The sequence below is a fragment of the Pongo abelii genome, chromosome 1 (assembly GCF_028885655.2).
Source record: "Pongo abelii isolate AG06213 chromosome 1, NHGRI_mPonAbe1-v2.0_pri, whole genome shotgun sequence".
Taxonomy (NCBI): domain Eukaryota; kingdom Metazoa; phylum Chordata; class Mammalia; order Primates; family Hominidae; genus Pongo; species Pongo abelii.
This window is the reverse complement of record NC_071985.2, coordinates 7,444,644-7,468,896: the sequence shown is the minus strand read 5'-3', so window position 1 is coordinate 7,468,896 and position 24,253 is coordinate 7,444,644. Positions and strand designations below refer to the sequence as shown.

The 24,253-nt window shown below is 40.3% G+C and overlaps 1 protein-coding gene across 1 annotated transcript in view; it reads right to left on the bottom strand.

Annotated features, from left to right (window-relative positions):
- The window catches only part of OPN3 (opsin 3), a 48,709-nt gene that overhangs the window by 8,950 nt on the left and 15,506 nt on the right, over nt 1–24,253 (bottom strand). Inside the window, exon 2 of the mRNA XM_002809252.6 lies at nt 5,106–5,425. Coding sequence (XP_002809298.2) covers nt 5,106–5,425 — 320 coding nt within the window. The remainder of the gene's footprint in view (nt 1–5,105; nt 5,426–24,253) is intronic.

Sequence of the window (24,253 nt, the reverse complement as noted above, 5' to 3'; positions counted from 1 at the left end):
TGAGGCCTCCTCTCTTGACTGTTATCTCACTGTGTGCTTCCATGATCTCTTATTTATGCATACGTGGGAAGACAGAAAGAGAGACAGAGAGAGAGATAGAAAGAGAGAGAGAGAGAGAGCAAGCTTTCTGGTGTCTCTTCTTACAAGGACACTAATCCCCTAATCCCATCAGACCAGAGCCCCATCCTCATGACCTCCTCTGACCCTAATTACCTCCCAAGGCCCCATCCCCAAATACTGTCACATCGGTGGTTAGAGATTCCACATAGGAATCTGAGAGGGACACAAACATTCAGTCTATAACAGCAAGAAATTGGCACATTTTATATGCTCAATAAATATTGGGTAAATGAATGGTTAGTGAGTGACAATGTGGCACCAAGAGTCACCAATGGTTCTTTGAGTTAGCAGTGACAAAAAGGAGAAAAATAAAGTGATAGCTAGAGGGAGGTGAGAGTAGATTGTGATTTAAAAAAAAATAGCCTGGTAAAATGCTAAAGGGAAAGGGCCAGTGGTAAGGGAGAGTGTGAAGATAAAAGTGAAAGAGAAAATTATTAAGAAGTGTCTCTGGGGCATGGAAGGGGGTGGGGGAGCAATCAGAATACAGAATCGAGTTGGTCCTGGGAGACCTCTCCTGTCACCCTGTAACTGAAGAGAGAGTCCTAAGAATCAGTGGTTTCTGTAAAGAGAGGTAAGGAGTCAAAGGAACCCTTGATAATGGCTTTGTTTTGTCTGATAAATCAGAAGCAGGCTTATTTGGTAAGAATGAGAGGAAACATCAGCAAATGTGAAAAAACAGAAATTATAAAAAACTGTCTTTCAGACCACAGTGCAACCAAACTCAGGATTAAGAAACTCACTCAAAACCGCTCAACTACATGGAAACTGAACAACCTGCTCCTGAATGACTACTGAGTACACAACAAAATGAAGGCAGAAATAAAGATGTTCTTTGAAACCAATGAGAACAAAGACACAACATACCAGAATCTCTGGGACACATTCAAAGCAGTGTGTAGAGGGAAATTTATAGCACTAAATGCCCACAAGAGAAAGCAGGAAAGATCTAAAATTGACACCCTAACATCACAATTAAAAGAATTAGAAAAGCAAGAGCAAACACATTCAAAAGCTAGCAGAAGGCAAGAAATAACTAAGATCAGAGCAGAACTGAAGGAAATAGAGACACAAAAAAACCCTTCAAAAAATTAACGAACCCAGGAGCTGGCTTTTTTGAAAAGATCAACAAAATTGATAGACCGCTAGCAAGACTAATAAAGAAGAAAAGAGAGAAGAATCAAATAGACGCAATAAAAAATTATAAAGGGGATATCACCACCGATCTCACAGAAATACAAACTACCGTCAGAGAATACTATAAACACCTCTATGCAAATAAACTAGAAAATCTAGAAGAAATGGATAAATTCCTCGACACATACATCCTCCCAAGACTAAACCAGGAAGAAGTTGAATCTCTGAATAGACCAATAACAGGCTCTGAAATTGAGGCAATAATCAATAGCTTACCAACGAAAAAAAGTCCAGGACCAGATGGATTCACAGCCGAATTCTACCAGAGGTACAAGGAGGAGCTGCTACCATTCCTTCTGAAACTATTCCAATCAATAGAAAAAGAGGGAATCCTCCCTAACTCATTTTATGAGGCCAGCATCATCCTGATACCAAAGCCTGGCAGAGACACAACCAAAAAAGAGAATTTTAGACCAATATCCTTGATGAACATTGATGCAAAAATCCTCAGTAAAATACTGGCAAACCGAATCCAGCAGCACATCAAAAAGCTTACCCACCATGATCAAGTGGGCTTCATCCCTCGGATGCAAGGCTGGTTCAACATATGCAAATCAATAAATGTAATCCAGCATATAAACAGAACCAAAGACAAAAACCACATGATTATCTTAATAGATGCAGAAAAGGCCTTTGACAAAATTCAACAACCCTTCATGCTAAAAACTCTCAGTAAATTAGGTATTGGTGGGACATATCTCAAAATAATAAGAGCTATCTATGACAAACCCACAGCCAATATCATACTGAATGGGCAAAAACTGGAAGCATTCCCATTGAAAACTGGCACAAGACAGGGATGCCCTCTCTCACCACTCCTATTCAACATAGTGTTGGAAGTTCTGGCCAGGGCAATCAGGCAGGAGAAGGAAATAAAGGGCATCAATTAGGAAAAGAGGAAGTCAAATTGTCCCTGTTTGCAGATAACATGATTGTATATCTAGAAAACCCCATTGTCTCAGCCCAAAATCTCCTTAAGCTGATAAGCAACTTCAGCAAAGTCTCAGGATACAAAATCAATGTACAAAAATCACAAGCATTCTTATACACCAATAACAGACAAACAGAGAGCCAAATCATGAGTGAACTCCCATTCACAATTGCTTCAAAGAGAATAAAATACCTAGGAATCCAACTTACAAGGGATGTGAAGGACCTCTTCAAGGAGAACTACAAACCACTGCTCAATGAAATAAAAGAGGATACAAACAAATGGAAGAACATTCCATGCTCATGGGTAGAAAGAATCAATATCGTGAAAATGGCCATACTGCCCAAGGTAATTTATAGATTCAATGCCATCCCCATCAAGCTACCAATGACTTTCTTCACAGAATTGGAAAAAACTACTTTAAAGTTCATATGGAACCAAAAAAGAGCCTGCATCGCCAAGTCAATCCTAAGCCAAAAGAACAAAGCTGGAGGCATCACGCTACCTGACTTTGACCTATACTACAAGGCTACAGTAACCAAAACAGCATGGTACTGGTACCAAAACAGAGATATAGACCAATGGAACAGAACAGAGCCCTCAGAAATAATGCTGCATATCTACAACTATCTGATCTTTGACAAACCTGACAAAAACAAGATATGGGGAAAGGATTCCCTATTTAATAAATGGTGCTGGGAAAACTGGCTAGCCATATGTAGAAAGCTGAAACTGGATCCCTTCCTTATACCTTATACAAAAATTAATTCAAGATGGATTAAAGACTTACATGTTAGACCTAAAACCATAAAAACCCTAGAAGAAAACCTAGGCAATACCATTCAGGACATAGGCATGGGCAAGGACTTCATGTCTAAAACACCAAAAGCAATGGCAACAAAAGCCAAAATTGACAAATGGGATCTAATTAAACTAAAGAGGTTCTGCACAGCAAAAGAAACTACCATCAGAGTGAACAGGCAACCTACAGAATGGGAGAAAATTTTTGCAATCTACTCATCTGACAAAGGGCTAATATCCAGAATCTACAATGAACTCAACAAATTTACAAGAAAAAAACAAACTACCCCATCAAAAAGTGGGCAAAGGATATGAACAGACAATTCTCAAAAGAAGACATTTATCCAGCCAAAAAACACATGAAAAAATGCTCGTCATCACTGGCCATCAGAGAAATGCAAGTCAAAACCACAATGAGATACCGTCTCATACCAGTTAGAATGGCGATCATTAAAAAGTCAGGAAACAACAGGTGCTGGAGAGGATGTGGAGAAATAGGAACACTTTTACACTGTTGGTGGGACTGTAAACTAGTTCAACCATTGTGGAAGTCAGTGTGGCAATTCCTCGGGGATCTAGAACTAGAAATACCATTTGACCCAGCCATCCCATTACTGGGTATATACCCAAAGGATTATAAATCATGCTGCTATAAAGACACATGCACACGTATGTTTATTGAGGCACTATTCACAATAGCAAAGACTTGGAACCAACCCAAATGTCCAACAATGACAGACTGGATTAAGAAAATGTGGCACATATACACCATGGAATACTATGCAGCCATAAAAAATGATGAGTTCATGTCCTTTGTAGGGACATGGATGAAACTGGAAACCATCATTCTCAGCAAACTATCGCAAGAACAAAAAACCAAACACCGCATGTTCTCACTCATAGGTGGGAACTGAACAATGAGAACACATGGACACAGGAAGGGGAACATCACACACCGGGGACTGTTGTGGGGGAATGGGGGAGGGATAGCATTAGGAGATATACCTAATGCTAAATGACGAGTTAATGGGTGCAGCACACCAACATGGCACATGTATACATATGTAACAAACCTGCACGTTGTGCACATGTACCCTAAAACTTATAATAATAATAAAATAAAAAAAAGAATGAGAGGAGACAGTAGGGTAAGAAATTAAAATGAGAAATGAGGCTGTGTAATAGTCACAGTGTGGAGACAGTAGACCACACATACAGGGATAGAAAGGTTGCTAGAACAAGGCTGAGAGGACATCTAAGTGTAGACAGATGTGTTTTGTTTTTTTTCCAGCTCCTCCTTGCAGTTTGACTACAGGCATGGAGAAAATAGATGATTGAACTGATCTAGGGATTTTGTCTTTAACAAAGTTGGCATGTGTGAAGAATGTAGAAACAAATGATTTAAAGTGATGCATGTAGCTGAGTCTGATTTTTAAAAGATGAAAGTTAGAAGGGTTTGACGGAGTGAGCAAGAGACTAGAGACGGAAGCAGAGAACAGAATTGGAAGAATCAGTGAATGAGGAAGGAAACATCCATGGCCAAAGCCAGAGACTGGGAAGTGGAGCCTGCTCCACACTGGGTTTGAGTTCAAACTGGAAAGTTCTTGTTGGCACAACGTGAAATTGTTTGTGGTCAGTTCTTACCCTTTATGACTCTGGTGTGATTGCCAAACAAAACATCTGTGCTGTTCTCTAGTCAAATTCATATGACTTTTGAATAAACAAAGTTATGGGAAGTGTTGAATTCCCTTTTTTAAATTCTTAAATTTTAAGAGTGTTGGGTAATGTAGGGTTTTTTGGTTGCTGATTTTGCCAGTCAGAAGCTTTTTCTTTCCTTCTTTTGGTTGAGAGAGGGATGGAGAGAGAGTAAATGCTATTCTGCATTGATCTTTCCAGAAAGTGACTCATAGCATAAAATTCAACCAGATGGGAAGTCCCCTAGAACTGCTCTACCTCTGGGCAACTACTGATGACATAGGAAGACTTTCATTATTTTCCACACAAAATTTTCTACCCTGGATGTGGTTTAGGAGGGGGGCATCTGTAGTCTTCAACTCACCATTCGAATGGAATACAGAATATGGCCATAGCAATGGGCTATGACACCCAGGGGCACCACCAGGCAGCCAAGAAATAAGAAAAGCACAAAGGAGGAATCGTTGGCATCCTTGGATTTCCAGTCCACAGTGCAGCCTAGTCCGTGTACGTCCAGGATGTACCTGTTCCAGCCCAGGAGAGGTGCTCCTGCCCATGCCAGTGAGTAGAGCCAGATGTAGGTAATGGCCCTCCAGGCCCAGGAAAAATTGATCACTCTGGCATGGACCACGCGAATGTAACGTTCATAGGCCAGCACGGTTAGGGTGGCAATGGCAACAATTCCTGCAAGAAGAGAAAGTGGAGAAGTATAGCATGGTGCAGGGGGAAACCAGGCATAAGAGACGTGATACATTCTCCACTGGAAATACCTTACAGAGTATCTGAGACTGATAGAGTGCTCTCAAAGCCAAGAGTAATAGTGTCTTATAGTCCCAAGGAAATTCTACTGAAAACAGTTATCCATAAAAGGAACCATAGAAGGGCAGTCAGTGGCTCACGCCTGTAATCCTAACACTTTGCAAGGCTGAAGTGGGAGGATTGCTTGAGCCTAGGAGTTCGAGAGCAGCCTGGACAACATGGCAAGCCCTGTCTTACAAAAAATACAAAAATTAGCCAGATGTGGTGCCACACACCTGTGGTGGCAGCTACTCAGGAGGCTGAGGCAGGAGGGTTGCTTGAGCCCAGAGAGGTCGAGGTTGCAGTAAGCTGAGATCGCGCCACTGCACACCAGCCTGGGCAATAGAGCCAGACCTTGACTCAAAAAAAAAAATAATAATAATAATAAAATGGAAAATGCCATGCAGATTACAAAAAGATTAGACAAAAATTAAAAGCCCTAAATCAGCCCCACCCCAAAGATGCCGCTATTGTATTAATGTTTCTCCTGAAGAGAAATTCCAGAACGAGTAAGGGAGAGTCACTAGAGCAAGTGTCTCTTTTAGTTTACCTTCTCTTGGCTGTCTGTGACTCAGCTATTAGAGATAAAGTCAAAGGGGGTTGCAAAAGCTCAAACTGAATGAAGTCGCAGTAAAATGATGCAGAGGACTGCCGTAACCTGCCTACTACCAGCAGATGTTAGCATACAAACTGTTCACATGCAAGGATTGCTGACAAGGGCCGGGGGGGTCTTCTGGGCTTCCGTGGTCTTCATGTATATTGCTATTTTGCAACAAGTCCACTTTAATGATACTGTTTGCATACTTCTCTGTCACGTTCAGAGAGTAAGGTACTCACTTAACAAGCACCTACTATGTGCCAGGCACTGTGCAGTGGATGGCCAATGGTGACTAAGAGACAGAACTCTAGATGTCTGAAGGGAATGTACGTCTGTAAACACTGACAATGACCATGCAATGTGTGAATGCTACAACTGCCACACAATGGATTGGAGACACAGAAAGGGAAGCATTTGCACACAAGGCAGAAGCACATTCCAGGAAGAGTGAAGAAATATGTACCAGAGCATGGAGATGTAAAAGGACACAAAGAGGTCTATAAACGATGATTCAAAGATGTCAGGGCTCACAGGAGATGGAAAGAGAAATTTAGAGAGAGCCACACTGACAAAGGCTTTTAATTTCTAGCTAACGTTTTTGTTATTTTAATTTTTTTTGGTTTTAACCTTTTCCTCAATGAAATAGTAAATTATAAATCTATTACTCTCTTGTCCCTTTTACACAATTAGATTCCCCTTTTCCTCCTCCTCCTTTTTATTCAGTAGTGGATGCTCATTCTAGCAGTAGTAGAGAATTTAAAACACGATTGGAGGCCATGGAAACCAGCTTGAAGGCTATTGCAACAGCAGGCAACACATGATGGGACCTCAACTAGGATGACATTAAAAGGCATGAACAACAAAGTCTGGATTCCAGAAACATTTAGCAACTGGTATCAACAGAATCTATCTACTTATCAAATGTGAGGCGTGAGGGGAGAGAGGAGTTAAAAGTAACTTTGAGGTTTTTGGCTGGGCACGGTGGCTCATACCTGTAATCTCAGCACTTTGAGAGGCCAAGGCGGGTGGATCACCTGAGGTCAGGAGTTTAAGACCAGCCTGGCCAACATGGCGAAACCCTGTCTCTACTAAAAATACAAAATATTAGCTGGGCGTGGTGGCAGAAGCTTGTAATCCTGGCTACTTGGGAGGCTGAGGCAGGAAAATCGTATGAACCAGGGAGGCGGAGGTTGCAGTGAGCCGAGTTCGTGCCATTGCACTCCAGCCTGGGCAACAAGAGTGAGACTCTGATTCAAAATAAACAAATAAATAAATAAATAAATAAATAAATAAATAAATTAAATAACTTGGAGGTTTCTGACCTGCCTAAGGAATAGCGAGTGATTACATGAACTGAAGTAAAAACCACAAGGTGTATGAACAGATGTGGGGAAGACAATAAAATCGTGAGCTTCCTGGAGCATAAACATTTGTTGAATGAGTGGACGCAGAGAGATTGAAAGAAAAGCAGTTCAAATGAAGAATGAAAAGAAGACTGGTCTTCTGAGAAGTAAGGGAGAAAAGGGTGTGGGCGGCAAACAGGTTAAGAGGCCTGGAGGCAAGTCCCAGCTCCCCATGAAATAGCTCTGTAACTTTCAACAAATCAAACAATCTCTTAGACCTTTTTGTTTTCATAAAATTAAAAATCCCTTCATATTTTAACATTTTGTGATTCTGCAGTTAGTAAGTATGAAATACAGAGGTGTTGGACTCAGAAAGCAATTGGCATAACATAGTTAATATTCATTTATTCCATGGCAGGTTTGTTCTTCTGTGGGAGTTGGAGGGTGGGGAGCAGTATTATTCCCGGTGTCTCACACACATGGCATCCAATAAATGTTCTTTGAATTAATAAGCGAATATTTACTAAATACTCAAGTGACCGGAAGAAGATTGGGTTTTGGAATCGAGTGGAAGAAAATACTTCAGAGAATAATAGTATAAGGCTGGGCGTGGTGGCTCACACCTATAATCCCAACACTTTGGGAGGCTGAGGTGGGCAGACAACCTGAGGTCAGGAGTTCAAGACCAGCCTGGCCAACATGGTGAAAACCCATCTCTACTAAAAATACAAAAATTAGACAGGCATGGTGGCATGCATCTGTAATCCCAGCTACTTGGAGGCTGAGACAGGAGAACTGCTTGAACCTTGGAGACAGAGGTTGCAGTGAGCCGAGATTGTGCCACTGCACTCCAGCCTGATATCACACTCCAGTGTGATAAGTCAGGGTGCAAGAGGTTAGTAACATTTTCCTTCTGGTTATTTTGGTCAAAGAGACTTTAACATTTACTAATATCGATTTTGATCAAGCCTGTGTCTTAGCAAGCACAATGAGTTTCAGGTGCCTGATTTCAGTTGTTATGTACCATGACATGTTAGTACAGATCTAGCAAACTTTGTATTTCCTAAGTCCTCCCTGATAGCACGAGCATATAACTGAGTGGCAGCGTTAGTCAGACTGACTTAGCCTTCGAGGGTAACCCAACTGAAATGATCTAATCTACATCTTCCTTGCAAAATATGCGGCCCTTCTCCCATCAATGCTTTATTTACTAACAAATTTTGGTCTTGAGTTGGAATTAATTGCTGTATTCTATTTGATTCCCACAACACTCCACCAGGAGGATGAGAATGAAAGGACTGTCTTACAACTACTTTAGACCTTTAACTGATGTTGAGCCTTATTAACAGAAATAAAAACTACATGGTATATGAGCAGATATGAGGAAGACAACCAAATTCTACTTCAAATGGTGCATCCATTTCCGTGAACACTGAAAAGCAATGGGAATGACGAGTGCTGCAAACTGGGTGCTGGTTATACACCAGGTCCCATGATCATCACTCCACATATGATATGCACTCTTTTGGAAAGAAGGTCTGTGGCTCCAAGGGTTAAGGAATTGATGTCTCCACCAACAGGTGGTGGAGACAGTTTTGAGAACCCAAGACTTACTCTAAATCCTGTGATTTTGTCTTAATACCACCTGCTGCCACTAAAGGGTGACTTCTACCTCTCCACAAATTCTACCAGTGGTAAAGTGATGTCTGTGCCTTTGCTGCAAAGCTGCAGATGGATCAGGTATGTGCCTATCACTGTGCTGAGTAGGTCTTTTGGAGAAACCAGAGACACGTTGTCCCTACCCTCAAGAAGACTGCAATACTGTATTTTTATATCACACACAATATTAGAGAACAATGTAAGATGATATGTGATCATATGTCAAAGTTATGGTGCAAAAACAATCCAGAAAAAGTAAAATCCCAGTGGACTACTGGCTTCATTCAGAGATAAAGCTTAAGTTGGGTCATAAAAGATGGAATAGGTGTTAAGGAATGAAAGGGAATGAAATGGGCATTTCTAGTTGAAGCCTCCTTGAATTATTGCAATAGTGCCTTGGACTCTGGGTGTGGAGCCAGGACCAAGAGATGGGAAGGTCAGTCACTACAGGGGATGGCGCAAAGCTGATCCATGGCTGTCCATGGTCCACAGCAGGGATATTCTGTCTTTTTCTTACTGTTTTCCCTAATAGAATTTTGAAAAACTATGTATACAACCATATTTAAACTGTGACATCTACGTTTTTTGTCTTAAGTTTAAAGAATTGTGTAATATAAACATTTCAGAATTGGAACCATTGGAAAGGGCTTATGTACCCCCCAGCGGATTTGAAGACAGCAGTCTGTAAAATCAAATCTCGTTGGCATATCATTAGGCTTTGCCTAAGCTTGCTGCATCGGGATACACACCATGCCCAGGCTGCAAACTGCCCAGCATGTTCACTCAGAGCTGGCAGCTTTGATACTGCTGTTCCTTCTGCCTGAATTGCTGCCAAAGATCTCACAGTCTGGAGAAGACAGATGTGTAAACAAATAATTACAGGAATGTGATAAGAGTTAAACAAAGCTGTGTCGGGGAGCTGGAGAATGCAATGGAGGAAGTACTTATCTCTGCCTGGGGAAACACTGGGGAAGGTTTTAAGGGAAAGCAACATTTGAATTGATGAACAGGAGAATTTTATCAAGTTGACAAGAGGGAGGATATTTCAAGGCCAAGGATACAGTATGTATAAAAGCACAGAAGTGAAAATATTTATTTAAATGTCTACTCTGTGCATCAATTTGAGTCAAATAGTTCTTTCCGCTATAACTTAATGATTATACACTCATTTGCAATATTTATCAACAAACACGTGTCGTACACATACTGTGTGTCAGGCACTGTGCTAGGCAATAAGAAAAAAAGATGAATTATAAACAGAGAAGTAAACTACTATAAAACAATGTGATAAATTCAATAATAGAGAAACATGTTTGAGGCCAAAAGTCCTGTATTCAATTCCAGTTTTCTCCATATTACCTAATGAATAAGTCGTCTGACTTCAGATCAATTTTACTTTTTTTCACATAATTACTATGTGACCATGGGAAAATTAATTAACATCCCAGAATCTCAATTTGCTCACCAGTAAAATTGAGATAATAGTACCAAAATGCTGTCTCATTGTGTGGGTGTGTGGGTGTATTAAATGTTTAGTAAAGTTGTAATGCATAAGGTATTATTATTATTACTGAATAGTTGAATATCTGGGAGCAAAATTGCTTTAAGTAGTAGAAAGTGAGTGGAAGGCATGGGAGTGGACAGGGCTCTGGAGGTTAAATATCAATACAACTCTGGAGCTTAAATATTAATACAAGGTGTGTCTATCAATGTACAACTACCCAATAATGCAGTTATTTTCTCACTTTGGCCACTAGATGGCCACATTGAATAGCTTATTTATAGTTCAAGTATCTAGACTGGGGTAAGCAAGTTCACACTAAACAGAAGAGCGTGCTTCGATAAAGGCCATGACCCAGACCTGTCAATCCTTATCTGTTGTATGAAAAGGTTACTATGACAAAACCCATGCCTTCAAGGAGCACACAATCCAGAGAAGGAGGTAGAAGGAGAAACTCTGCCTATAGTGGGAGGAGGAATACCCAACTCAGGAGATTTTCTGTGGGAAGTAGGTACCACCTGAGCGAGTCTTAAAGCTTAAGCACACTTTAACAAGGCCAAAAAAAAAAAAAATGATGGAAAAGTGACAGCCAATCCTCTTATCCTATTCCAGGAAGAGAAAACAGCTTATGTAAATACATGGAAATCTGATAGAGCTTGCACCCTTTGGGTGCCTGCAAATAATTCAAAATGGTAGGACGGAGTTCTAAACAGAGAATGAAAAGACTGAAGACTCTCCTAGGAAAACCCTTAAATGCCATGCGTGGAGCTTGGAATGTGTCCCAAGGGCTCTAAGGAGCCATTAAGCTGTCTTTGTTCACTTCCATTACTATACAATTCTAGAGAATTTTATTTTCTTTTGATTTTGCTTTTGGAGGTTTTCCTTATGGGAAGTTCCCTTGGGCTGCAATGAGGAAAATGGATTGTGAGCCAAGCCTGGTTCTAGGGAAACCTAGTGAAGAAATATGGTTACTGTGATGAGGAATGAAACTGATGCAGTGGCACTAGGGAAGGAGAGACGAGGAAGGTCCACCATATTTAAGGAAGTTAATCTTTGTTGGTTGTGGGAGTGAATGAAGAAGAATCAAAGGAAGTCTTGGGTTACTGGTTTGTTATAATTAATAGCTGATGTTGCATTGACTTAGAAAAGAAATGGGAGAGAAGTAAATTTGGAAGTGAAGATGATTAGGGGATAACATGTCATCATAGATTCTCTGGATCATTTTGAACAATATCTGGGTGGACTGTGTTTCAAAGTCTCTACCTATAAAATAGGGCAACTGTAAATACCTGACCTGTGGTCTTCAGAGTTGGCTGGGTGGATGAGCACACAGTAAAATCTTCCAAACTAAGTGGATGCATTTTTCTCAAATTAATGAAAATTTTGCTCATTCAAAAATATATCGATTTTTAGAAATTTTAAAAGATGCAGTTTAACTATTTTTGTTCACAGATAGTAATGGAAACAAAACTCTATGAAGATTGCTTAATAAAGATACTACTTTACTAAGTAGTGGTCTTTATGAAACCATCCCTAGAAGCTTTATAAAATTAATCAAGGAAAAAAGGACAAGGGGAATGTAAAATAAACCAAGCCTGTGGTACATTCAGCATGGATTATGAGGTCAGCTTGCTCTCTGACCTGCTTCCTCATAGCTGTTTGCCTTTTGTCCCAGAATCATGTAGACCCTGTGACAAAATTATAGTTCCCCTTAACTGCTCTATGGATAACAGCTTGAACATTATATAATGTTAAGTTTTCCATTTGAGATACTCTTTCAGGTCCTACGTACCAGTGAAACTACTGACATCAGCTTGCCTGAAGGATCCCACGAGAAGCTGACTCACCAAAGAATGCAGTTTCCACATCCTGATGATTTCATCCCCTGTAACCCAACCAATCAATGGCCCCAGTTTCCCATCCCCTTTCTCCTCATGGTCCCCTTAAAAATCCCAGCCCAGAACTCCTCAGGGAGATGAATTTTAGGGTCTCCTCCCATCTCCTCACTCAGCACCCACTCAGTCATGGCTGTTACCATGCAGTGGGCATACCATCCTGTTGCTCCTATAATATCTACTCATATTAAACAATATTAAAGAAAACCAGTATATTTAATATGCCTGAAAAAGTTTGTTCTTTTAAGCAGGTAACCAATTCTTTGAAATCTTGTTTATATTGCTTATTTGTTGAGGAAGTTTCCTTTCTCCTTTTTATTTAATTAACAATAGTAATTTCAGCCCACTAACACTTATAGAGAGTACTTACTATGAGTCAGGGACTGTTCTAAGCAGTTTACCTGTGTTATCTCATTTAATCTTCATAACAACTCTGTGAGACATGTGGAAATTATAATTACGATTCCCATTTTACAGATGAAGAAACTGAGGCAATAATGGTTTAGTCATTTGCCAAGGTCACAAGCTAAAAAATAAAAGAGCCAAGACTCGAATCACACAGTCTGCTTCCAAAGTCCATGCTGTGCTATACTTGTTTTCTAATTCTTCTTTGAGAATTATCAAAAATTTTAATTAGTGATGTAGAGTCTCTACAGAAAGCATATTTAATCCATTGTCTGCTACACATGTTCTGTAACCATGTCTACCTTTGATATCAGAAGAAGTCATTTTTTTAAACTCAATATTCTTAAATTGAAGAATTTTAGAGAAAATGAAAGACTACCTTCATTTGAATATCTCTCAGCTGTTAGAATGAGTGATTTCCATCTGACCAATAAAAGCAGTTTGCTAGAACAACCAAAGTGGTGGTTGGTTTTTATTTATTATATATGTTTTCCACATCAGGATGTGGAAACTGCATTCTATTAAATTTTTCATGTTCAGTAGTCTTCATATTTCGTGCACAATGACTCAGTTTCAAAGGAAACCCAGCACAACATCAAAGTTAAAACCCTTTCCATGGGTTAAAAAATTAAGATTTCGGGTCCGGTGTGGTGGCTCATGCCTGTAATCCCAGCACTTTGGGAGGCCAAGGCAGGCAGATCACCTGAGGTCAGGAGTTTGAGACCAGCCTGGCTAACATGGTGAAACCCTGTTTCTACTAAAAATACAAAAATTAGCTGGGCTTGGTGGTGCGCACCTGTAGTCCCAGCTACTTGTGAGGCTGACGCAGAAGAATCACTGGAATCCACGAGGTGGAGGTTGCAGTCAGCCGAGATCATGCCAATGCACTCCAGCCTGGGCAACAGAGTGAGACTCCGTCTCAAAATTTAAAAAAACAAACAAACAAATTATGATTTCATGTAATCAACTTATTTAGAAATTTATTTCTGACCATTGTGTGTCATAGCTACCCAAATGCTTGCAGTGCATTTAAAACTGAGAGCCCCCTTAAGAGAGGGCCAGTGAACTACCAGAAGAGAACGATTGAATGAGGCAGGCCACATGCTGTGGTCCGTGGCTAACTGGTCACAGTTTAAAATGCTGCACTGTTGTTTCCATTGTGTTCACTCATGCTATCCTTCACTGGTATGTCACATGCATTGCATTTTTTTTCTATTAAATTTAGTGACTTTTTAAAAAATAGGGTACATGGGGCAAATAGTTGACAGTTGTTAAAACATACGGACATTTTTCGCCATGAGCATCTCCTCCTAGGCTACGTTAGGCCCCTGTGCGTAGCTTGGAAATCGTGCCAGGCTTATCTCCCCTCTGTTATCTTTGGTTCTTTTAATATCGGCTCCCCTTGTTGTCTGACCATTCTGGCTTCAAACTTGGCTTCTTTTCTGCCTATAGTCCCATTTGGACAGATATCCTAGCCTTAGACTCTTTGACTTGCCTCTGATTTGACAAAGCTTTAGGCATTTGTTTCCCCCCAATAATTGCTTAAGCTCCACAAACCATAACCAAGGAAAAGGAGTGCCCTATTTTGGAATAGGACCTCATTAGAACTTTTTCCACACTTATGCCTCTGCTCGTCAGGAAAGGATATTGAACAAGATGGTTAACAATGCAAAAAAGGATCATTATTACACTAAGAGACCCAAGAAATATCCAGTATGACCAGAGTCTATGGGCTGAGTGGGAAAAAACAGTTTGAATGTAAAGTAACTTCTCTGTGAAATTAATTAAGGTTCAGAAGAATAACAAACATAAGCACAGTGGGGCCAAAGTCTAAAAAGCAAACAACAACAACAACAAAAAGTTGGATTAAAGCACTTAACAGGAACTGAGAATTCTAAATTCTAATCCTAAATCAACTGCACTCATAGAATAAAAGTGTGAAGTGTGGTACCACAGATGAAATGGGAGGCATACACTTTGTTTCCAACACTTAAAATTATTTTGTGAACACAGCAGTCTAGGTTTTATGATAACCTACCACAGTATGCTCAAGAAAACTGCATCAGACTCTGATCCACTTTAGGAACACATTGTTTTGCTTAGTTTTCCCATTCCTCTCTCCCCTATCTCATATTTGCTTTTAAAACAAACAGAAAGCCTTTCTTGGGAAACATTTCTAAATTCGTTTCTGTGCCTCATACCATTCCCACTATTCTAGTGCAAGTTCATATTCCATAAATGATTGCTGTCATCCATCTATGATTAAAATTTCTTTTGTTTGTACAGCCTTTGTCATTCTCCTGGGCACCACATACCAGATTAATCATTGACTGGACTCTATTCATGTGCCATCCCAGATCTCCGTGACCCCACTCACAAGCTCCTACTCCCAACTGTGTGCCCTATTTGCCTTGCTTCCCAGCAGCGGTGGCTCTATGACTATAGTTACCAAGCTTCAGCTGCTGCCACTGTCACCACCATTGCATACCTGCATGCAGATAGTGCCTTGCTGCACTGGACCCACGGAGGCTCTGGCTTCCCTAGTGGCTGCCTGAAGCTGGCTGATCCAACCTAGAGGCAAACGGACATTAACACCTCGTGGAGCAGAGTCGGACCAATGGCCAGGAGACAGGAAGAAGCCAGAGATTAGATTGCTTGCACTCTCCTCTCATCCCGTGGGTTGTTTCAAGCTGCACTAGTATCAGGTAGTCTCTCTGAAGATGTCCTGCAAGACCCAGTGACCCGCTGTGGCCAGCCCGGTGGTGCATCCTGTTTCTAAGATTTGGCCTCCTCCTTTCCCTGTCTCTTCCTCTGTTCCCTTACTTTTGATTCCCTGGGATTATGCTCCCCAATAAAGCATTAGCATATATGCTTTGCCTTAGGCTTTATATGCGGGGAACGTGTGCTAAGATAATCACCTTATTACTTTCACAAAGCCCTTTCTGGAATAATGACCTGCAAAGCTCCCTTTGCATAGCATGCTGGCTATTAAGAAACTCTGTGTATTTCTTGCACTACCTAGTCAACTTTCTCTTTCACCATTTATAACTTCCTTAGTGCATACCTCACTCTGTCCATCCACAACACAAGCAGACTATCTTCATGGTTGCCATTTCCTACATACTATATTTTGGTACAATTCTGTGTACTTATGTCTTACCTCTCCAATTAAATTGTAAATTTAAGTATGACATACTTAAGTATGTCTTTGTATTTTGACATCATTTTGGCACCGAGAATAGTACAAGGGATTATTATGTATTTGTTGCTCATAAAAGTTATATACACATGACCATGTTTCTTCCCAAATAACAAGGAAAAATGCTGGAGTAAACATGGTCATCCCTGTAATTAACCAAACACTCAGGTGAAATGTTGCTTAGAAACAGCCATAGTGACATTTCAATGAAAAATTTTTTTTTTCCTCAGGGAACTAGCAATACACAGGTTAGAAGAACGTAAAACAAGGCCAACTCCCTGCTATTTTTACCTAAAGGATCACTTTTTCAACAAAAAATATGATTTGACAGTACTTACATGATAATTTTTGGCCATTAAAAATCTATAAAATATTCATTTTTATGAGTGTTATAAATTCAAATGATAATCCTGTTAGATTTATCATCTCTTATTCTCTAATCGAAATAATACATTATAATAACTTTATTTCATATGATATTTTATAATTTTCAAAAGTACTTTTTAATGTATTTTTCTAATTAGATCTTTCCAGACATGTCAGGCAGGAAAGTCTCATCGTCCCCATTTGATGAGAGTGTGAGAAAAGGGGCTGATATCCGTGACTAGCCTAAGGTCACAAGACTAGGAAGGTTCTGTTTGAATGAGAACCCAGATCTTCTGACTGCTAGTGTGGAGCTCTATTTGGATTTTCCCCAAAAAGATTACACAAAGCAAGTTGTTTCTCAGCAATGGCGAAGCTTGAGGTCTTTTTAATTCTATGAAAACATTCAACACATGAATAAATTGTGGAATAGCTCTGTGACCCGCAGTGATGAGTCTAGTTTCTAAGTGTTCCTTCCTAGATTATTAACCTGACAGCAAATGAAAAAAATCCGATGTCCCAGAAGAGCAAATGAAAAATACGAGGGAATCTCAGAGGCACTGAATTAAACCTTCATTCCATCATTTATAATTTACAAAGCTCTCAAGGGAGCTCAGGGTTTAGGTTTTAGAGCAGGTGATAACAACACTGATTCCATTTAAGTCATTTTCTATTACCCTGCTGCTGATGCAAATGGAGAGCACAGCAACACAGAGGGCGAGTGGGACTCTTCTCTCAAGAATGAATATCACACTCTCCACTATAATTGTGTGTGAGTAATTAATCAACCAGAAAATGTGATATGACACCTCAGGACCATATGAGGAGAATGAGAGAAGCAGCTTGTCATATATAACGTGCTAAGGAAAAACATAATTGCTATATAGCCTGTGCAGTTCTATACTTGGGCAAAATGCTTTAAGTTGAAAACAAACTTGTGAGGTGGAGGCGTTGGAGTATAAAGCAAAACCCGTGTAGGTGACCAGTGTGTAACAATTTGGACAGGCAAGAAAAATCTCATTTCCTTGGAAGTCTTAGTCATCCTGATCTGAGAATGTCAAGTAACGAAGAACTAAAAATAAAAATAAAAATAAAAAAAAGAAGGTGGGAGAAGGAAACTTTACAAATATGAGATATTTTCCCCAAGACCACAAAGTAGGTGTTAGAACAAGGCTAGTTCCCAGACCCATTCACATTCTGCTATTTCAAGCTTCTCTTCCACACTGACAAATTGGGGTTAACATGAATTTAACTCATCTCTTTGATGTTCAATTTAACACCTTCCGGATCAGAGCAGCGTGTCTCTTTCCCTTAATAAGAATGCTGTTTCCAAATGCCAGCTTTTGAAATAGCTACATACAAAACTCCTGAGGAGATGGTTTAAAATGCTGATTCCAAGGCTCTGCCCTTGAAAATACTTGATCCAGCAGGCCTGGGACAGAACCTGAATATCTGTAAGTTTAAAAGTTACCACGGATGATTCTAACTGACTTTCAGAACGATGGGTCAAGATTAAGATCAGATTTCCTTTAATATAATCTCTATGACTATTTGCTCATTTCCCAGGTTTTCCTCAATTCCCATCACTGGTGCAGGAGCACAAGAAACCACTCCAGATGCCTCTGAAGCCTTCAGTCTCAATCCCACACCAAGAGGTGCAGCGCAGAGGGGTGGCCCCCTCTCCTGTCTCTGACGGATTCCGCAGCCAGCCCATTTCTGGTCCGTGCGCACCTCCATCGTTTTTAGCAAAGCAACAATACCATCATTCTGTGTCTCTTTGTCCAGGCCGCACAGAATTGGGAATATATTTAAGGACCTTAATGTTCTATGATAGTTCTGTTCAATGAGAAGACTTTCATGTGCATGCTAGGGTTTCAGTGGTTTAAGGCTTTCTTCTTTTCTCATTGTATCATTTTTTTTTTTTTTTTTGCATACCCACTTTTGTATTTATTTATTTTTGCTTAATTCATCTTATCTAAGAATTCTCCTACATCTTTAAGAAAGAGAATAAAGAGATATGCCTCAAGCCTCCAGTGGGCAGGCTAGTTTATATATATATATATATTTCAGATATAATTAAGGATCACTCCAGGCAAGGAAATAGTACATACTTACAATTCAGTGCTATGGTGCCTTTTATGTGTGAAATCCTTCATTCTTCACAGATCTTTCTACATCAACACTCTTTCATCCTTTGGAACTTGAGAACTTTCAGGAAAACCTTCTGGTTGTTTCATACTGGGCTCTAAAACTTGCTTGCCTTTGTCCCTATCTGCTGCTCAGTGGCTGCATATTAGGAATTTGGAAATTGCCCCAACATAAGAACTGAACCATTCATTTGCGTTAACATTTCACAAAACAGTACTGCACAGGACACCAAAGACAATGTTATGCACAAAACTCCCTAGTTGAGAGAGTCAGTATGGATGTCCGGGTACCAGGCTGAGCCAGCCCTGAGGAAAGGGCATCTTTTCTAGCTTATATAGGCAGCTCTGATTTCTGTACTTTACTCATTTCTAGCTTTTATTCCTCTTTACCTATCTCCTTGTCTTTTGCAATTCTGCTGCTTCTTATAGTCCAATAAACTATAATAATGCCATATTTTATAGAACATGATGCAGCATATCATAAAATGGCTGAAAGTGATGTCATATGAAAAGTTCTTGAAAATCTAACTAAATGCCCTTGAGGTTCACCCTGGCCTCACCAGTTCCCTAGACTCCAGACCCATCACGAAGTGAGAAGCTTGTTGGGGAGACATGGGCAGTTTCATCATGAAACAGACTGATGTTACTTCTTAGGGAATTCTCTCACATTATGGAGAGCAGAAGCCTGGCTGTACAAGAAACTTGTGGCATATTCTAAGTAAATCAGATAAAATTGTTCCAGGACAAATCACAGCCTAACAGCAGACAGTCACCAGACCGGCGTGTCTAAATCTTCTTTAAATATTTGAGTGGCTCTAACGTATAGGGCCCTGAGCTTAGTTCTGGAGAAGCAAAGTCGTAAAATATGGTCCTTGATGTAAAGGGGAAAACGCAATATGAAAGAACAAACTAAAATACAAAATTGCATATTTGAAATGCCAAATGAGACATACAGATGTTAAGTGCCAGAGGAACCCAGACAGAGGAAAGTTCACCAAGTACTGGGGAATACGGGGTGGGGGAGGGGGTGGGGCGGGGTGGGAGGGTGGGGGTGTTAAATAAAGGGGTGGGACTGAGGGAAGTTGAAAATAATCAATCTGAAAATTTGCCCAGCATGTACGTGCCTAGCAATTTCAGGTTTAATTATAAACCCTAGAGCAGCATTGTTCAGTAGAAATATGTGAGCCACAAACATTATTTAAATATTTAAAAGGTAAAAAGATACAGATGCAATTAACTTTAATAACATATTTTATTTTACCCAACTGGTATGGACTGGATGTTTGTGGCCCCCCAAATGCATGTGCTGAAACCCTAACCCTCAAAGTGATGGTATGAGGTGACATCTTTGGAAGGTGATTAGGCCATGAAGGCAGAGCCCTCGTGGATGGAAGTAGTGCTGTTATAAGAGGCCACGGAGCTAACTCTAGTTCTCTTTCTGCCATGTGAGGATAACACAAGTAAGCACGCTAACCTGGAAGAGGGCCCTCCCCAGAACCCAACCATGCTGGTACCCTGATCTCAGACTTCTAACCTCCAGAACTGTGAAATATCAATTTCTGTGTTTACAAGCCACCCACTTTAGGGTATTTTGTTATAGCAGCTTGAACTAACACATTAATATATGCAAAATATTATTTCAATTTGTAATCAATATGAAATTATTGAGATATTTTATATTTTTCTCATACGAAGTCTTGGAAATATAATTAATATTTTACACTTATATCTTAGTATAAACTAGCTACATTTCAAGAGCTCAGGAGACACATGTGACTAGCAGTTATCACATTAGACAGCATGACCCTAGAGAAACTCTGTGCATATTGGGCAGGAAGAAATGTTATAAAGATATACTCTGAAGCATTGTTTATCATATTATAGTGAAAAACAGGAAATGGACCTCCGTCAAAAGGGAAAAATGTGTAAATAAACTGTGAACAAAAGGATGGAAGCACTGCTTGGATTCACCTTAAATCCCTGATGGTGACCTCTGGGGGAAGGAGGTAAAATGGAATGGAGGAAATACATAGATGTGAATTTTATCTGCAATATTTTAATTACTTAGATTAAAACAAATATAGAAATACCGGTCTTTGCTCAATGGGTAGTAGATACATGGACCCTTATTGTATTATTCTTCGCATTTTTCTGTATTTAAAAGCTTTTAAGTAAATTACAAATCAAATTAACTAAGGATATGGAGGTGCAAGTAGTAGACAATCAGAAGACTGGCTCTTTGAAGAAAGAATACAGACAGTCATAAGTCAAGGGACAACTGGGGATGGTGACTCGGCTTGTCAACTGATGGGAATGATCCAGAAAGGAGAGTTAAGCCTGTGAACGAGAGGTGACAGCTAAAGTTTTATGTTCCCTGCACATCTGTGTGACAAACGTGAGTTCAATTTTGCAACCTCACCTTGGGAGAGTGTTGATGAAGCAAAGGGTTTTATAGAATGAGGGAGTAATGCTTCAGAAGCTGCAGTGATACTTAATGAGTCACCTATTCTACTACCTGGTCCTGGGGTATACCTGGTGTTAAGGAAAACACAGCTGGGACAGGTGCGAAAGTAGGGTTCTTGGGGGCAGCCAGGGTTAAGTTAAAGTAAGGAGGCAGAGAAATGTTCAAAGATGTTGAAGTTACAGGGAAGTGTACTGCTCATGAAGGGAGGATCCAGTGGAAGCTCAGGATTGGAACAGATCAATAAATATAATGGGTCATAAAGAGATGTGAGCCCAGGCATGGCCAACTGGAGAGGTTTTCCCTTCTGGCATCAACTGATTTTCACAGGGATGTAAGGTACTATGGGATCAGTTCTGATCATCTTCTGGGGAGAGGCAGGGTAAAGAGTGTTTCCAGGGTGTAGGTCCTGAATGATTTGCTTGGTGGTATGCTGATTTCTGGAATATGTGCTCTCTCAGGCTTCAAACTGTGGACTTTTGAATTTATTTCAATGTTTCACTCTTCTAACAGTGCTGTGGGGACAGAGAGTGAGACACAGTGATCAAGGGCACTGGTTTAGGTTCCATATCCTCCACTTTTTGTGTGACCTTGAACAAATTAATCTCCTGGTGCTTTAATTTTCTAAATGTAAAATGGAGTACTGATATATCTAACTACCTCATGGAGTTGAGACAAAAATAGAGTTCATTAATATGCATAAAGCTCTTATCACAGTACTTGGCATATGGTACACACTAAGTGTTAGCTATGGACATTATAATCAGTGTAGCTATATATTTATATGCATTCATGATTATCTCCTTAGGTTAAATTCTTGACAATATAATTGTTAGGTAAGAAGGTGTGCAAAATTTTAATGCTTTCATATAACTTGCCAAAATACTCACCAGGAGAGAAATTAAATCTCATTCTGACACTTGTTTGATTCCCTCTTATTTATGTCACAATGCAGGACAACCCACCACTCACCCAGCAATCGATTACAATAGTCCTCTGTGTACCTACTGGCCCAGAATGCAGGAGTGCTGCCTGGTGATCCACATTTTAAAGAGGTGCCCATTCAATTCATTAGCACTCTTCAGTTTAAAACCATTGTTCTAGAATTTCATCAATTGATAAATCAATTGCTAAAACATTGGTTTCACCCAGCCTCTTTGCAATGTTAACACTTTGGCCCACGCTTTTGTTGAAATTCCTCTTGGCTTCTATAACACTTCTCTCTTCTGCATCATCTGCTATTTCTATACCGTATGTTTTTTCCCTTTAAGGAGCAAGTAAGTGGGTAATCTTATGTAACTGGCAAGTCCAAAGTGGTACTGGCTTCAAGCATAGTGTCCAGTAGAAATATATGGGCCGCGTCATCCAGGGGCCTGAAGCAATGTCATCAGGGCTTCGGCTCTCTCCTCCCATCACTGGCTTAGTTTCTTTGTATTTGGACAGACTCCCTGGCAATCAAAGTACTGGCACGCTCTGACTCAAATCCCTGAGCTTTCAGAAGCCCAGGAAGTTTGTTTTTTTTTAAAGAGTCTATACCTAGAAATCTTAAAAAAAAAAAAAAAAAAAAAAGAACTCTTTCTGGCTGAGGACTAATCCAGGGGTGGGAGTTACTATGCCAAATCAGGCAGGGCACCATGTTTGCATTACCAAGTCCACAGTTATTAATTTTCTTCTGATTTCTCTTCAATTTTTGCAGTACTCCCACTCAGTCAATCACTAAGTCAGGCTAATTTATCTCAACAGTTCTCAAATCTGTCGTTTGTTGTCCTGACTACTATCGCCCTAATTCAGACTCTCACCATCTCTTGCCAAACTATTTTAATAGCTTTCTGTCTGATCAACCTTCTCCATTCTTGCCTCTCCTCGATTCATCTTCCACATGGACACAAAGATAAGCAAATGCAATCTGTTTCCTTATTTAATACCATTAGGTGCTTCTCCGCTAGGATAAAGTAGTCAGAATTCCCTAGAATGGCATACAAAGCCCTCCAAGATCTTCCAGAGCCATCTACTGATCACCCTGTATGACCAAAACTAAATCCATTTGCTTTTCCTCAAACCCTGTTTCCAGTTAAATGAATTACATACATTCAGACACCAAAGCTGAAATTTTAGACATTCTCGATTCCTTTCCTTCTCTACCTAACTTGTAATGTAGACATTTTCCAGATCCTGTATTTCTGTCTTCAAATTGTTCTCTGCCTCTTTCATTCCCTTTGCTCTGCCCTATCCAGGCCTTATCACATTCTTCCTCCTTGCCAGTCCCTTGCCTCCAGTATCCACACCTTTTTCCCAGCATCCTCTCCATTGTCACCAGGCTAACCTTTGAAACATAAGTCTTATCAAGAAAAACCTTCCACAGTACCTCATCCACTGAATAAAAGCCCCCAAATCTTAGCAAGCTATTCAAGGTTACAGACACTGTGGACCCTCTTCCACCTGTCCTACCTCTCCACGCCAGGCCAGGTACTCCATGCTCCGGACACTGTGGACCCTCTTCCACCTGTCCTGACTCCCCATGCCAGGTCAGGCACTCCATGCTCCAGCCATGCAGACTGTGTCCTCAATGCCTCCATGCCTGTTTCTGCTATTCTTCCTACGTAGGGTGTTGTTCCTCATATCAGCCCACAGGAATCCTTCTCAACCACCAGGGCCAAGCAGAAACACCTTTTCTTTTTTGACGCATTCCTAGATTTCCCTAGTAGGACTACTCTGTTTATATACTGCAGAAATGACCACAGCCTGATTAATATAGTGGTTAATTGTGCATCAGTCAGGCCCAATGGCTTGAGCGTTCCACTACTTACAGATTCTGACTTTCAGAGAATTACTGAGCCTTATTTCTCATCTACATATGGAAACATTAATACCTACCTCACAGAGTTGCTTTAAAAATTCAGATAAAACGTGTGAAGAAATCAGAACAGTTCCTGGCACGTAAGCAGTTACTAGTGTTCCTGGACTTCAGCGGACACCTCTGAAGGCACCACATCACATCTCAGTATATCATGTGCACTAAGCTTGGGGGTTATGGAATCAAACTGTCTGGGTTTGAAGCCCACTTCTACCACTTACCAGCTGTGTGATCTTGGTCAAGCTCTTTGTCTTCACATTGTCTGTCTACCCATCTGCAAATGGGGATA